The 14,298-nt window shown below is 38.2% G+C and overlaps 1 protein-coding gene across 1 annotated transcript; it reads right to left on the reverse strand.

Annotated features, from left to right (window-relative positions):
• Positions 1 to 665: 665 nt before the first annotated feature.
• LOC149836980 (auxin response factor 18-like) lies at positions 666 to 13,872 on the reverse strand. The gene is made up of 14 exons (XM_090007201.1): positions 13,714 to 13,872; positions 12,053 to 12,171; positions 11,878 to 11,973; positions 11,730 to 11,786; positions 11,488 to 11,640; positions 10,882 to 10,966; positions 10,576 to 10,666; positions 10,279 to 10,443; positions 9,935 to 10,048; positions 9,780 to 9,855; positions 9,525 to 9,681; positions 8,787 to 9,451; positions 7,477 to 7,667; positions 666 to 1,004 (listed from the first exon to the last, which is right to left on the reverse strand). Exons 1-14 carry the CDS (start codon positions 13,844 to 13,846, stop codon positions 920 to 922), a joined length of 2,187 nt encoding a protein of 728 aa, XP_089863327.1. The 5' UTR covers positions 13,847 to 13,872; the 3' UTR covers positions 666 to 919.
• Positions 13,873 to 14,298: the final 426 nt, after the last annotated feature.

The following is a 14,298-nucleotide window of genomic DNA, read 5'->3' on the forward strand; positions in this document are numbered from 1 at the left end:
TTAAAATAATATTTCTTTATCTTTTTTTACATTGAAAATTTGCATATCTTAGTTGGAACTCGGATCGGGCCCGGGTCTAGTATGAAATGTCACAAATCATACCCGGCTCCATATGTTAGTCGAACCCTTAGGGTCGGGCTCGGATCTGGTATGAAATTTCACAAATCATACCCAGCTCCGTATGTTAGTCGAACCCTTACAGTCTGACCCAGATTCTAATCGAACCTTCTTATTTATCACCAAACCCTGACCCATAGAATTTGGTATAGGTCGGATCCGGGTCAAACCAGACCCATCGACACCCATACATAAAGAAGCATGATACACAAACTTACACGTGAATAATGTTGACAATGCAAAAGGGTATTATCAACCAATTTCTTATCTGCTAATTTGGATTCACGCTTGGTTAGGTGACATCTAATTTGCAGAACCAATCTACCACTTAACTACAATCAACTCACATCTGATAAATGCCCATATCCCACTCGTTTCATCACCATAGGAGAAAAACAACTTGGTGCCACATTTAGTACCGAAAACACCAAGCAGAAGTAAAAGGAAAATTTGGGGATCAATGAGACCGTAAAAGCACAAATGCAAAATAGAAGTTCAAATAATACCCAAATTACTTTCATTTCCTGATATTATAGTTACTCATAAAAAAGTTCACTGAAGGGAATCCATCTTAATAAATGATATGGCAACTTCATTAACCTTTCCATGCGTTACATAATTACAAACAATAAGTACCAAACACTACTCATCGCCATTGGAGATTTCATGGGAACGCCCTAAGCAAAAGCTAGCACTATCATCAGACAAGACCACTATCAGGATTGGAACTGAACCTAAAAACTGAAGTACAAACTTAATGAAAATTTACACTGATAATGGATGAATCTGATGAACGAACTCACTAGTTCTGCATCATCATGCTAACAAAGTTGCGCAATCGAAACTTACATACCAAAATTGTCCCTGCCATGTTATATGCCTTATCCCTGCAAAATAGAAAAAACAAAAATACCACACCATGAAAAGCTATGTCAAAATCATGAGTGCAGAAGAGTATATATATGAGTTAAACATTTGCTAATGTCGACCTAACCGTCAGAATGGGCTGGAATTCATACGTATTGACCCAATCCGACCTCATGGATGGATTCAACATGGTCCAAATGCTAGGAACCAGCTTTTGGATCATGTGTTTTCAATGAAAAAACATGATTTTATGAGCCAAAAAAATATCACACATTGTACATAGCATTTTTCAAGTATCATAAAATTGTGCCTACATGCAGTAATAGTAAGGTTAGTTTCATGAAAAACGACAACAAAAAAAATGAAAAGAAAACTCATTTGTGGGTAATGTCGACATGAGCAAATGTAAAAACCCTATATATATATATATATATATATATATATATATATATATATATATATATATATATATATATAAGGTAACTGAAATATGTAAACCAGCAAAATAAATTTCACCATACTAATGCTAACTAGATGTTTGATTTTATAGAAACAGACTCTTGGATCATCAGATTACGCTGTACAAGAAGGATCTTTTAAGGCTTAAAAATTAATGGCTTAGAATTTTCGTAAATATTCAAGTATAAAGAAATCACATTTCAAGCAAATTGACCATGTCTTCAAACCATTATAATCATCGCTTCAAACTATGGAGATGCCTCCGCCTTCTCATGACAAGGTTGGTTATCAATCGAGGTCTTGCAATATATACTTTGATCAAGAGTCCTACGTGAATAAGGTACTTATGACATAAAATTTTGAGGTTTTAATGTGCCATATTCGGATTTGGTTATCATATGGTGAGTTTTCTACTCATAGAAGACTGGGCAGTGAGACTATTGATGAAGGCGACGAATTTTAGGTCATATTCCACATTTTCAAGGACTTGATTTTGGAGTTCAGGTTGAAGTGGGACAAGGTTGGGACCAACTATTGCAGAGAGAGGTAAAGTTACAAGAATGGATGTCTGTGAGGAATTTTTACACGAGACGTCCAGGTAGGTTTGGACTTGAGTGGCAGTGGCAAGACCCTTGTAATTTATTCCAGCAAACAAAAAATTGGATTCATCAAATATAATGTCTAAAGATAAAAAAAAAATCTAGAAACCAGACCATAACAGATATAGCCCTTGTAGTTTATCTCATACCAGATAAACATGCATACTTTGGATTTGGGTAATAATTTTGAGTTAACAAAGGGTTTTAGATATGGATAACACGTGCATCCAAAAAATTTAAGAATTTCATATCCTAACACATAATTTAATTGTAACTCATATGGAGACTTGTCACCCAAATTTAGGCTTGAACAGTGATTAATCAAGTATATAAAAGCATCAAACTAGAACTTAGTAGCTACATATGCATGAACCAAAAGATTAATATCGTTTTGTTGAGGCATGTGTGGGTAGGTAAGCCACCTCTTTATTCCATGCTTATTTAAAAATTTAGAGAAAGCACCACACTAATAAATTCTCCACCATCAATATGAAAAATTTTAATTTTCTTTTCAAGTTGGTTCTTAAACTATGGGTTTAAAATTTTCAAAAGATGACAAAGCATCTAATTTTCCTATCAAAGGAAAAATCCATGAGAACCGAGAAAAGTCATCAACCAAGAGAAGAAGTGGAACCCCATAAGTCGGCATGCAAGACTTGAAGTGAAAAACTAGTAAAAAAACAATTTTTTTGAATGAAAGTTTGTGATTCTTGTTCACAATGCAACTAGAACATAGTCATAATTGTCACTACATGATTTTTTATTATTATATGATATCAACTTATTTTGTTCAAACAAATTTAAAGTTCTAGAATTAATTTATCCCAAACGACGGTGCCAACAACCTTAGAGAACTTGCGAGAGACATGAACAAAATTAGTTTGACCAACAGTAATTCCATGATTTTCCTTTTTTCCTTGAGAGTGACTTGGTCAGGGGTATAGTCAATATTTACTCGGTCCTCTTAAGAGAATAATCTTGTTCCTCCGATCCTTAATATAAAAATCCATCAGCATTGAATTCAAAAATACAATTATTATCTCGTATGAACTTAACAAGAGATAAAAGTTTTTTTTATGGTAAAAACATTAAAAACATCCAAGAGAGCAAACCGATTTAAAGAAACATTACATGTGTTTGCAATTTGGTAGATTTGCACTATTTTCAACCATAACTGTCTTGTCCATGATATTCTGACTTATTTACCATGCCCTAATTCTCGGTAGCCATGTGATGAGCAGTGTCTAGGTACCACGGAAGGGGAGTCCTAGTTGGAGACCTGAGTAGGATTTGTGTGCTGACCATCCACCTCACCGTCTTCAACGTCATGTGGGCCATGACCCGGATACATTGTAACCTGATCTGGATCCGGATCTTCTTTTACAAGAAGGAGAGAGATAGAGAGAGTTTTTTTCTTTCTTTTTAAAGGAGAGGGGTGCTAGGCCAAGGGAAAAGCCTCCCATCACTGATTATACATTAGCGAATCTTTAGTCAGCAAAACTCTTGAGGTCTCTTCTATCTATCAGGACTGCACACAGCTTCAACCTTGTGGCAAGGAACACACCCCCATGAATTTCAAACGGTGGAGGTCCCATGCTAATTGACAAACCAAGGTTGCCCCTAGCTAAGAAGAAGCCAGAGGCCTTGTACGAGAGATCTTGTTACAAAAGGCGATAATGATAACAATGTGATTTTCAATACCAACGATTTCATTATAATGTCAAATAATCTGCTAAAAAAAAGATCATTCCAAATTATAACATTTCTAGTATTGTTTCCAACATTCTTTTCTGATTAGGGATTGTAAAGTGGTAAGTAGTTAAGCATCATCTTAAGGTTTAGTAACTATTTTTCATCAAACAATTTGTGACCTTTTCATTTGAAAATATTGACCATATGTCCTTCCTTTGATAGGTAAGGTAGGGGATAACCCTTAAAATGATTCGAACCGAACCCGTGACCCCTTAGTTAATGACCTGAGCATCCAGCTATCTCATTAGAAATTAGATTTTCTGAGACCTATACATAGGGTATGAGTGAGTCAGATAGATCAAATGCAAGTTATGGGCTCATAGGTTGGGTCTAAAATGAAGACATTAGCCCGGTCCAGATTGGAGATCTCAGGTCCTAACCTTAAAAAATCATCATCCCCCAAGTCTCTCATGCTAGTGTCTATTAGGGTGATTGGCACATGCAATTTACCAAGTTGCAGGTCAAGTAAATATCAATAACCCACTAAAATATGCTTGAAATCAAACAACTTTTGTAAATGAATCACGTTCTTCTTATTTTTAGAATTCACATATTGATGGGTTTTCCAAATCTATATTTTTCAAAGAAAAACTTTGTCTTTTCATGTTTAAATTTATAAAGTACACTTTGTACTTTTTTGAAAAAGATGCTGAGACTTTTATTCTTCTATTAACCCAAAAGACTCATAATGACTAAAAACAGTAACTATGCATTTTTCAAAGATGTCTTTTACTTTTAAAGGCATTTTGGTTATTTTAATAAGTTAAATGCATTTAATGTTAAATACGACTATTTTAATGTTATATATATATATATATATATATATATATATATATATATATATATATATATATATATATATACACACACGGCTTTCATTCACGGGATTTCTTGTTATTTTCTGTCCTTCCATTCGTGAGGATGCCACCAGCTATATATACCATTATACCTGTTGTAAGGTGTCTTTGGAAAATAAAAATCAGAGCTGTCCATCCCATTCATGGATGTAGACCATCAATGGCCGAACCACAATACATCGTGTGTTACTTCTCCCCACTCTCACTCTCTCTCCTCTCACAACCTCTTTGACATATTATATATATAGGGTATCTGAAATATGTTTTACCAACCAAATAGAATGAAGATTTTTATAGGTTTTTTTTATTTTTTTTCAAAAACATCACCTCACGGATTGATCTAGATGCTTGGTTTTATAGAAATAGACTCTTGGATCATCCAATTACGATGTATAAGAAGAATCTTTTTAAAGGTTGAAAATCAATGGCTTAGAATTTTCATAAATATTCAAGCATAAAAAATTGCATTTCTTGATCCAATTATGATGTTCCTAGTAAATAGACCATGCCAAACGTATCCACAGGGTTAGATTTGCAAAAATAAACCTATGAAAATCTTGATTCATACCAACAAACATATTTCAGTTTCTCTCTCTCGCTCTCGCTCTCTCCAAATTTTAGCCTGTTCAAGGTTGGATATCCTACAAGCCCCTAAAATGGCATGTAAATCCAGGATCTTTGGTCCAATGGTGGGGTCGTCTCAGATCAGGCATTTTCGAGCCTGCCCCAGATCTCATATCCTAGGCACTCAAAACGCACCATTGAACTGAACCCAAGCTTCAGCTAGGCTTTGGCTTGTAACAGATGGAGCCAAGCTTGAGATCGAAACAAGCTAAGGCTTGCTAATGAATGTATACATATGGGTTTACACATCCGGTCTCGGTGCCAATGTGTAATGCCGCCTAGTATTTTATTTTTTTATGATTTTAATCTTATAGATGTGATTTACATGGTTTATTTATAGGAACCAGCCTTTGAATTGTCTGATTACAACACGTAAAGAGGTTTTTGTAGGGCATAAAAATCAACCGCTTACAATGTATCAAATTTTCGTACTCATTGAGAAAATACTAACCAAGATGCAGATACTATCAAATGGACCATGCTGAACACATTTTGTGAGGCCTGCCTGAGTCAATGCATCTTGCAGCCATTATTTCCAACGAGGCACATGTTCATGCCTCACTCAGTAACCATTTACAAGAAGCTCTTGGCTCAGTTCCTCAAACCCATTTTGTGAACCCTGATAAGCTTTCAATGAACCAAGCTAAGCCTGACACATGAGCTTCTTGCCTCATGGTTGCATCACTGTTTGCCATTACAACATAAAAGGACGTTTGAACTAAGATAAGACCATAGAAACCACCCCCTTCCTAAGAAGGGGCCCGAATGAGATAGCTGGACAGTGAGGGTCTCAGGTTTGAACGGGATCCTACATGATAGCACACACTGGTTCCCAACTTGTAGATAGGAAAGTATCTCCCTACCAAGTTTGAGTCCCCACATGAGGCTAAACGCCCCAAAACTATGTCCTTCAATGGAGTTTCAGACATAGATAGGCTTCAAATGGTGATTAGAATTGGCTTTTTCCGGATTCAAATATGAAAATCCCAAGTCATCTTCAACCTAGGGCTTAAAATCTGCAAAGGATAGCAAAAGCAAAACCTACATATTAATATCCTAATTACAACTAGGGTTTTGCCAGACCCGAACATTGCGTGGGGGCAAAATTTATAAAATAAAAAAGGTATGAACCAATTATGTAAATGTTCCATTAAGCTAAGGAACACTAAGCCTGCATAAATTTCTTCAGCCATCACCCTACCGCAGCATTGCCAAATACTCCATTCTCAAGCGCATATTTATTCCCACAATGAAAAAACACTCGCCCCCACCTACGACCCATTTACATCACAGATCTCTACATTCAAGGATTCAAAAGAGTGGGAATCAACCAGAAATATTACATAATAATATAAGTACAGATTGGTGGAAAGGAGTTTTTCTTCTAGCGAAACAATACATATATATATACAGAAATTGGTGGAAAAGAGTTTTTTCTCAATACCCTAAGCCTAGGATTACACCCCACACACTCATCTCTAGAACTGGAATATTGTCTCCTTCGCTTTCCCCTTGAAAATTCGCTACCACGCTTTTTACACTAGTCTTTAGCTCCTAGTCTGAAAAAAGAGGGCCACAAATTAATTTTGCCGTCAATCTGCACTTCATCCTTCACCAAATTAGCATCTCCCGACCCCACCCCCCCCCCCCAATCTTGAATAAAAAGAAGGTAAATGAGTAAAATCAAACCACTGTATTCTGTTCCATAAACTGACAAAATACAAACGCCAGACTTCCAAAAAATGACTCGTTCCCCAACACTCGGCATTGATCCATTCACTACGAGCTTGTTTTGTAGAAGTGGTCGCTATCACTTGATCAAATATCAAAGGTCAATTAGGTTGTCATTGCTTGCAGAAATGAGTCTCAAGAGCCTGCAGAAATGTCCAGCACCAATTCCAGGACACCCCTAGGCTTCATGTCTCAACTCTGGGGCTACATAGTTTCAAGCTTTTGATCTCTTCACATGTGTAGATGAAGATCTTCTTTACAGTTCTGCAGAAGTCCCTGAGAAAAAGCCAAAAGAATCGAACTGTAACACTAACAACAATTCTCAAAGTGATTGAGAATTCTTTCATGAACAGAAAGGGATCCTTTAATGAATGCAGCTTTGGAATCATTCTTGGGGTGCTACACCATAGCATTCAGTCAAAACCAAAGAAATGAAACATAAAAGGTTTAAGGAGTTAGTAGACACTTACTGCCATGGATAATCAGCAACTAGCATCATGTCGTCTTCCTCGTCTGTGAAGACTACCTCCCATTTTTTGTGTGGATGTCGTAGCTCTCCTTGAATTTCAAACCTATCTTCTAGCTCTGATATGAGCTCATCGTACCCATCCAACGTGGTCAGGTCAACTGCCCTTCCAACAGCAATTCCTTGCATGTGCACCTACATAAGTAACATACGGAAACCTTTTTTATCTGACACTAACTTGAAAACGCGTGCATCTAAAGCACCGTTTACTAAGATCAGTATAATTGTATATAGCATGATGCACCAAGAAGCCCCTAGGCCCTCTTGTTAAGAATAGTGTAAGCTTTAATTACATTCAACCAGCCAGGTAACCATAAGTTCAGCATTAAATGTAGGCAAACTCACTGAAAACACATGCATCTAAAGCACCGTTTACTAAGATCACTATAATTGTATATAGCATGATGCACCAAGAAGCCCCTAGGCCCTCTTGTTAAGAATAGTGTAAGATTTAATTACATTCAACCAGCCAGGTAACCATAAGTTCAGCATTAAATGTAGGGCAATTCACTGAATATAACAGTACATCAAAACCATGTGCAGTCTCACAACAAGAAGATTATCACTTGGGCCAATATGGGTTCAAACTTCAATCAAAGTTTGCTTTTCTAGAGCACCAAAAGCTTGACATCATTACGAAAGTCCAAGCAATGGAACCCTATGAGCCCCTTAGGCCCTCTTGCTAAGAATAGTGAATTAAGATTTTCATTAATAACATTCAACCAGCCAGGTAACCATACTGAGCATTAAATGTTGGGTCATTCACTGAATATAACAGTACATCAAAACCATGTGCAGTCTCACAACAAGACTATCACTTGGGCCAATATGGGTTCGATCAAGGTTTGCTTTTTCTAGAGCACCAAAAGCATGACATCATTATGAAAGTCCAAGGTATGGATCCCCAAGAACAGGCTAACCCAACTTCAATGAGATATTATGGCTTCTTGATGGTTTAACATTCATGCCAACACGTTATCCCTGTTCTGCTCTGGATTGTAATCCCTATGAATATAGCTCCACGCCCAAACAAATCACCCTACATCACAATACACGGATTTGTGTGTGTGTCATATTTGGTTGATCAATATACAAGAAAAGCACTACTACGATTAGTTCATTATCAATGGGGTCTTTTTGCTCTAATACTCAAATTGTTCCCATTTAGGAATAAATGAATCATGTTTGATCAAATGACAAGACATTATTGAGAATACAGAATTTCAGAAAGAATTGGCATTAGCGAAAGCATACTTTAGTTCGGCTTCTGATTGTGAAGCTCTGGCTGCCCTTGATTTCTTTTGGCAATTGCTGTGTCATCTTCTTTGCATCCTCTGTTACCTTTAAGGGCTCAGATTGAAGGTCTGATGCAGCACATTTAGCTTGTCCAAGCACGTCCTCATCAGCACAAGCAGTCAGAGCAGGAAGTGGTGGTAAATCATCTGCAGTAGCAGATTTCTCGATCAACTCGAACCCAAACAATCTGCAACCTCTGCGGCTACTGTCAAGTTTGGATTTTCTCTGAACCACATATTCTGTAGCTGGTGATAAGTATGTTGTTCCGTATGAATCTGTGGATGCTTCAACATGAGAATGGGAGTTCATCGGTGCTTGTAGCTTATTTGGAGGGTCGCTAGTAGAGAACCGAGAGACTGAAGACCACCGTGATTCTGTTTTGTTCTCTTCATGCTGGAAAATGTGCAATGGGGCATGCATTTTGGGTGATGAGTTGCCTTGTTCATTCATAAAAATATTCTGTCTGTCTCTGATTGCAGAGTCATTCCTCTTAGAAGACCAACTGATCTGAGTTAGGTTAACATCCACCTCTGATGTACCACTAAATGAGGTCAACTCATGACTCTGGGTCACCCCCGGATACCAATAGGAAGAGACAGACTCCACAGGGCTCTTACAGATACCTAAATGATGACAGAGTAACATAATCAATTGAACATAAATACATTTTGCAAAATAGAAGGCAACAAGCTTTACCAAGAAGAGAAAGGTTCATTGGCGAGTGGGGTCGCTTATTATTCTGCACAAATGATGGTGTTGAAGATGCTGGGGCAGTTGAACCAACAACTGGTTCTATCTCCCATGGAGAGACTCTGTCTGGACGAGGAATAGCAGATAGTTCATCCCACTGGACCTGAAGAATTAAGCAAACAAAATGCAAAATGAAAGCAAGACAGAAGGCACAATGAACAAATTGCAGAAATAAGCAGGAGAGATGAAGACTAACTGAACCTTGAGTAACCTCCACTTTGAGTCAGCCCATTGAGAAGCCACAGGTTCAGCAAATCCAACAATAGTACCTGTCAACCTGCCAGGAGAAAGTGCAACTTAAGTCAAGATAGCATACTATTGGGAAAACTACCCCACAGAAATAATACACCACATACCTTCGTTCAGGAGCTTCTTCCCCTTTAAATATCATCTTGAACCTGTTCCCCACTGAAAATCCATGGTTCACTGCTTCCAAATACTTGTTCACGCTTATAATGAATTGACTAGTCCTGCATTGCAGAATAATAAAAAACACATGAACACTTGAATAATCAAGTCTGGACACGATCAAATATGATTAAATTTGCAAATGATTAGATTACGCCTGAACTTGACTCAAAATATCTGAAGACAAAGCAGCTCAATGAAGCTCTATTGGAAACTCACATCAATTCTCAAAACCAATCAAAATTTTACATTTGCGAAATCTAAAGCAACATTCACAAACAAGAAACCTTACCTTGGTTTGTAATAAACTGTAAAGAGCGTTTGAGAAACAACAGCATGAGATGCAGTTGCAAGGACACCAAGATGCATGCTCTGGCTGGAGATTACAGAGGTAGGCATCGAACTTGATTGTTTCACAAGCCGCCTAATTCCAACACGGAGCTCTCCATTTTGACCCCTGAATGTTTTAAAGATTATATTAGACTTATTAGTCAACATTTAGCATTAGCTGCACATTTCCACCTCAAAATTATGATCCAAAAAAAGAGATGTGAATTTGAACAGAAAAGGGGCATAAAAGGCTAAATACCTAAGAAATATAAACGCATCTCCAGCAACAAGCCTCTTAGAGGTGACAAAGGTGCTCCAACCAGTGGTCAAAAGATGCCTACGTGGTTGGCCTGTTTTAAATTGTTGGAAATAAATCACCCACAAAATGACATTTTAGAGCAGATATCTAACCATTTCATCAGATTATCACAACAGAAACAACAATAATCAAACAGAAAATTCTCACAAATCGGCTTAAGATTTACAGTTGCAATCCAGGTACAGTTACTTTAATTGAAGATTTATCAAACCAAAATAGAAAAGCAAGGGATGTACAAATCAGTACCTCTAAATATATGCTTAAAGCGCCACTCATAACCATGCAGATCCTTTGCAACCAATTCCTGAGTAGGTGTTAGTTGAGACATGTCCTAGACAAAAGGGAAACAAAAGCACTAATCTTATTGTCATCAAGTAAAAAGTATCACCCAGAAAACAAATTGCTAGAAATTATTGAAACAGTGTTGACTTTTGTTTTGTCATGACTCAAGAAAATAAAATAAAAAGGGAATCATACAAAATAAATAAATTACAAGTAAAAGGTCCCAAAACTAATAAAAAAACCCACATGAAATAAATCTTCTTAAGCAAAAGGATAGACAATTATTTTGTACTTTCTACATCCAGAATACAGGGTAAAGTTATTCGGAATTATGAGCCAATACATGGTTGTTTATCTATGAAACATGGCTTTATAGAAATTTTTTGAAAAAAAAAAATTGAACCTCAACTACTATACATCATAATAACACCCTTTCAGTATTAAGAGGGAAAATATAAATATTGTGCAGGAAAAGCCACATCCAAGCTTCTCGCAAAAAGAAAAGGAATTAAAACAAAAAAAAAGAGAAAATTTGCAACCAATAAAAACTTAGAAAAGGGTGAAACCAACCAGCGGAGGCAGACAATCATTGGCATGCCTTCTAAGAACAGAGAATCCTCCATGAGTGCTAGTATCAGAAGCCGTAAGAATCTTGCAGAAGGAACGGACATTAGGTTTGGGATTCCCAGGGGGGCAAGGATCAGGGCTAGAGACTTCAGCTTGCTGCAAACAAAGGGAAGAGTTCAAATCATCAAACAGCCCATGAAAGGAGGACACAAGCAGAATTTAAAATAAAAAGCAAAGAAAACTACCTCTGCCTCAGGCAACAAAGTAATTTGTGCATACACTTCATCTGTTTCAGGCTCGGCCTTCACAAACACATATTCATAAGCCCTGAGGAAACAACAGAGAATTACAATGCACCATGGAAGGAGAAACACCAATTTCTAGATAGATCACCTGAAGCTGAACATTCACAACACGGCAAAGTATCTTAGAAGGGAGATTAAACAGTGGAATCCGCTGATCTAGACCTTGGTTCATCGAAGCCTCAAGCTACAGAATAAATTATTTCAGATATCAAATTGAGACGTAAAATATGTTGGCATCCTGAAAAGCAACGTGCTCAACAGACCTGCTCCATGTGGCCTTGGGGAAAGTAGTAGACCCTCTCTGACTCCTGTGGAATCGTAACAAGCGGACCAGCACAAGCATGCCACAATTCTTTATAAAGCAGATCTCCGGTAGAATTGCCTGAGCATCCAAAAGCAATGCACAGCCAAAGCAAACCCTCAGAAAACGGGAAGAAAAATAAAAAGACGTCTAAGCAAATTTTGCAGAAGAAGAATCAGGCAAAAGACGTACACAATGGGATGCCCTTGTTTGGTCAATCACGGGCAGGAAACCAAGAAAACTGCTGGTTTCCAAATCCCAAAGACAGGAAGTGAAGAAGAAAATTTCTACTGCTACGAATATTCGAAAAACAAACCAACCTCCAAAAAAAAGCTGTCTCGTAAAGCACACTAAAGACATCGCTATAGACCATATAAACCAAATTCAGATATGAAACGCAAAATAACACAAGTTTGAGAGAAATAAACGGGACACGTCTAGCAAGAAAACATAATGGGGAACCGGTAATGAATTTTTTCCCCGAACAGAAGACGCGCCAACATTTTGAAGAAATGATGTGCACCAAATGAAGAAAAGACTAGACACAGTGACCAGCAACAAGAAGGGGCCCGTAATTATTATTGAATCGACCACAGGATGAAAATATATAAATGAAAAAGAAAATCTCCATTTCTAGTAAAGAGATTATCTCGAACAAAAGAACCAAGATCACGGTATTTTTTATCGAACAAACTAACCCAGAAATTTACCCATATTTTTCATGAGAGAGAGCTCCTTCTAGCTAGAAGATGGCCTATAATAAATGCGAACTCGGCCAGAAACTCCAAACTCTAAAAAGGAAGAAAATATTAGATTAAAAATAACAAACGCACTTAAATAAAAAAGCGTTCCGTCTTAGGAAAACGAAAAAACGTAAAACTATATCCTGAATGAACAGAAAACGTGAACCTTCCTCCATATAACTCCCCGTCCAGAAACGCGGAACTCGACTCAACACGCTAGACTTCCGGAAAAGAAACCAAAGATACCGCTTCGAGGAAAGAGTACATAAAAGACACCCTTATTTCTGGTTATAATTTCCAAAAACCATCCGTTAGGAGCATTCCTGACCCAAAAAGAGAAGAAACCGTCGGTTTCCATTCTAATTCTGGCCAAAACAGACCAAAAAATCATCAATTCAACGATGAATGAACTAATTTCAAGCTTCATAGCTACAATCTACGAAAATAATACTCCATTTTTTGACTTGCATGCCAGAGAATACGAGGAGAGGTCTATCCTGAAGCGATTTTCCCAACGGAAAACCAATGCCGGATTTTCCGACGGATTGCGGCCGGGAAACCGTCAAACTAAGTGATCCTATCGCTATAAATCCAACTACTGGCAAATTCTCCCCGTCGACATGAGCATCATTTCCAACCTAAATTTCAAAAAAACACAGAAATCGACGTCCTTCCGGACCCACTCCTGCATGATAAAAAACAGATGACGCATACACTAATAGTGGATTCAGCTCATCAACCGGGACTATCGTCCCGCCAAACCGCCGGTAAACAGGAGCTAACCTCAGCTTTCAACCGCACGATCGCCGACCGGACGGCCGTGTTACGAAAGCAAGCCTCTCGTCGAAAAATCGGGCATAGAGAGACGCAGAAGGCTTACCGCTCGCATACTTCGAGACGCTCCGTCTAGAGACGCCCCGCGCGGGGGTTTGACTTTGACTTTTGCCGCAGGCAAGCATCTTCGCCACCGCCGGCGACGCCGAGCTAGGACCAAAGCTCTCGGAGTAGGACATATCCCGGCTCCCTCTGACCTCCTCCGGCAAACCTATTCGCTCTCCTTCGTCTTCATACGCCCCTCCTTTTAATACTCTCTCTGCGTTCCCTCTCTCGCATCCCTCCGAATTCCGGCCCCTAGCGTTACCCCCTCCCCCCCCCCCCCAAACCCCAGTAAATGTTGATCCGTTCGCTTCCTCTTCTCCGGAAACCGCTCTCTGTCGTCGTAGAACCGCCAATCTCCTTTCCCGAGCTCTCTCTCTCTCTCTCTCTCTCTCTCTCTCTCTCTCTCTCTCTGAAATACAAATTTGACGGAAAAAGCAGCAGCAGAAAATAACCAGAAGGTTGTAATTTACAAAAGGCCAGGAGCGCAAGGTATTTACAAGAAGACACTTCCATTTTAAGTTATTACATTCAGCTGCTTACTTTTTTTTTTTAATTCTTACGTTTCAAAATGATTAAAATACATTAA

This window comes from Nuphar pumila, chromosome 5, assembly GCF_984573655.1.
Source record: "Nuphar pumila chromosome 5, dmNupPumi1.hap1.1, whole genome shotgun sequence".
In the NCBI taxonomy this organism is placed as follows: domain Eukaryota; kingdom Viridiplantae; phylum Streptophyta; class Magnoliopsida; order Nymphaeales; family Nymphaeaceae; genus Nuphar; species Nuphar pumila.

Coding starts and splice junctions, on each gene's coding strand:
- LOC149836980 (XM_090007201.1), bottom strand. CDS start 13,846: ATGTCCTACTCCGAGAGCTTTGGTCCTAGCTCGGCGTCGCCGGCGGTG. Junction 12,172..13,713: donor CGTCTCGAAGTATGCGAGCG/GTAAGCCTTCTG, acceptor TTGGATGCTCAG/GCAATTCTACCGGAGATCTG. Junction 11,787..11,877: donor TTGTGAATGTTCAGCTTCAG/GTGATCTATCTA, acceptor GTGTTTGTGAAG/GCCGAGCCTGAAACAGATGA.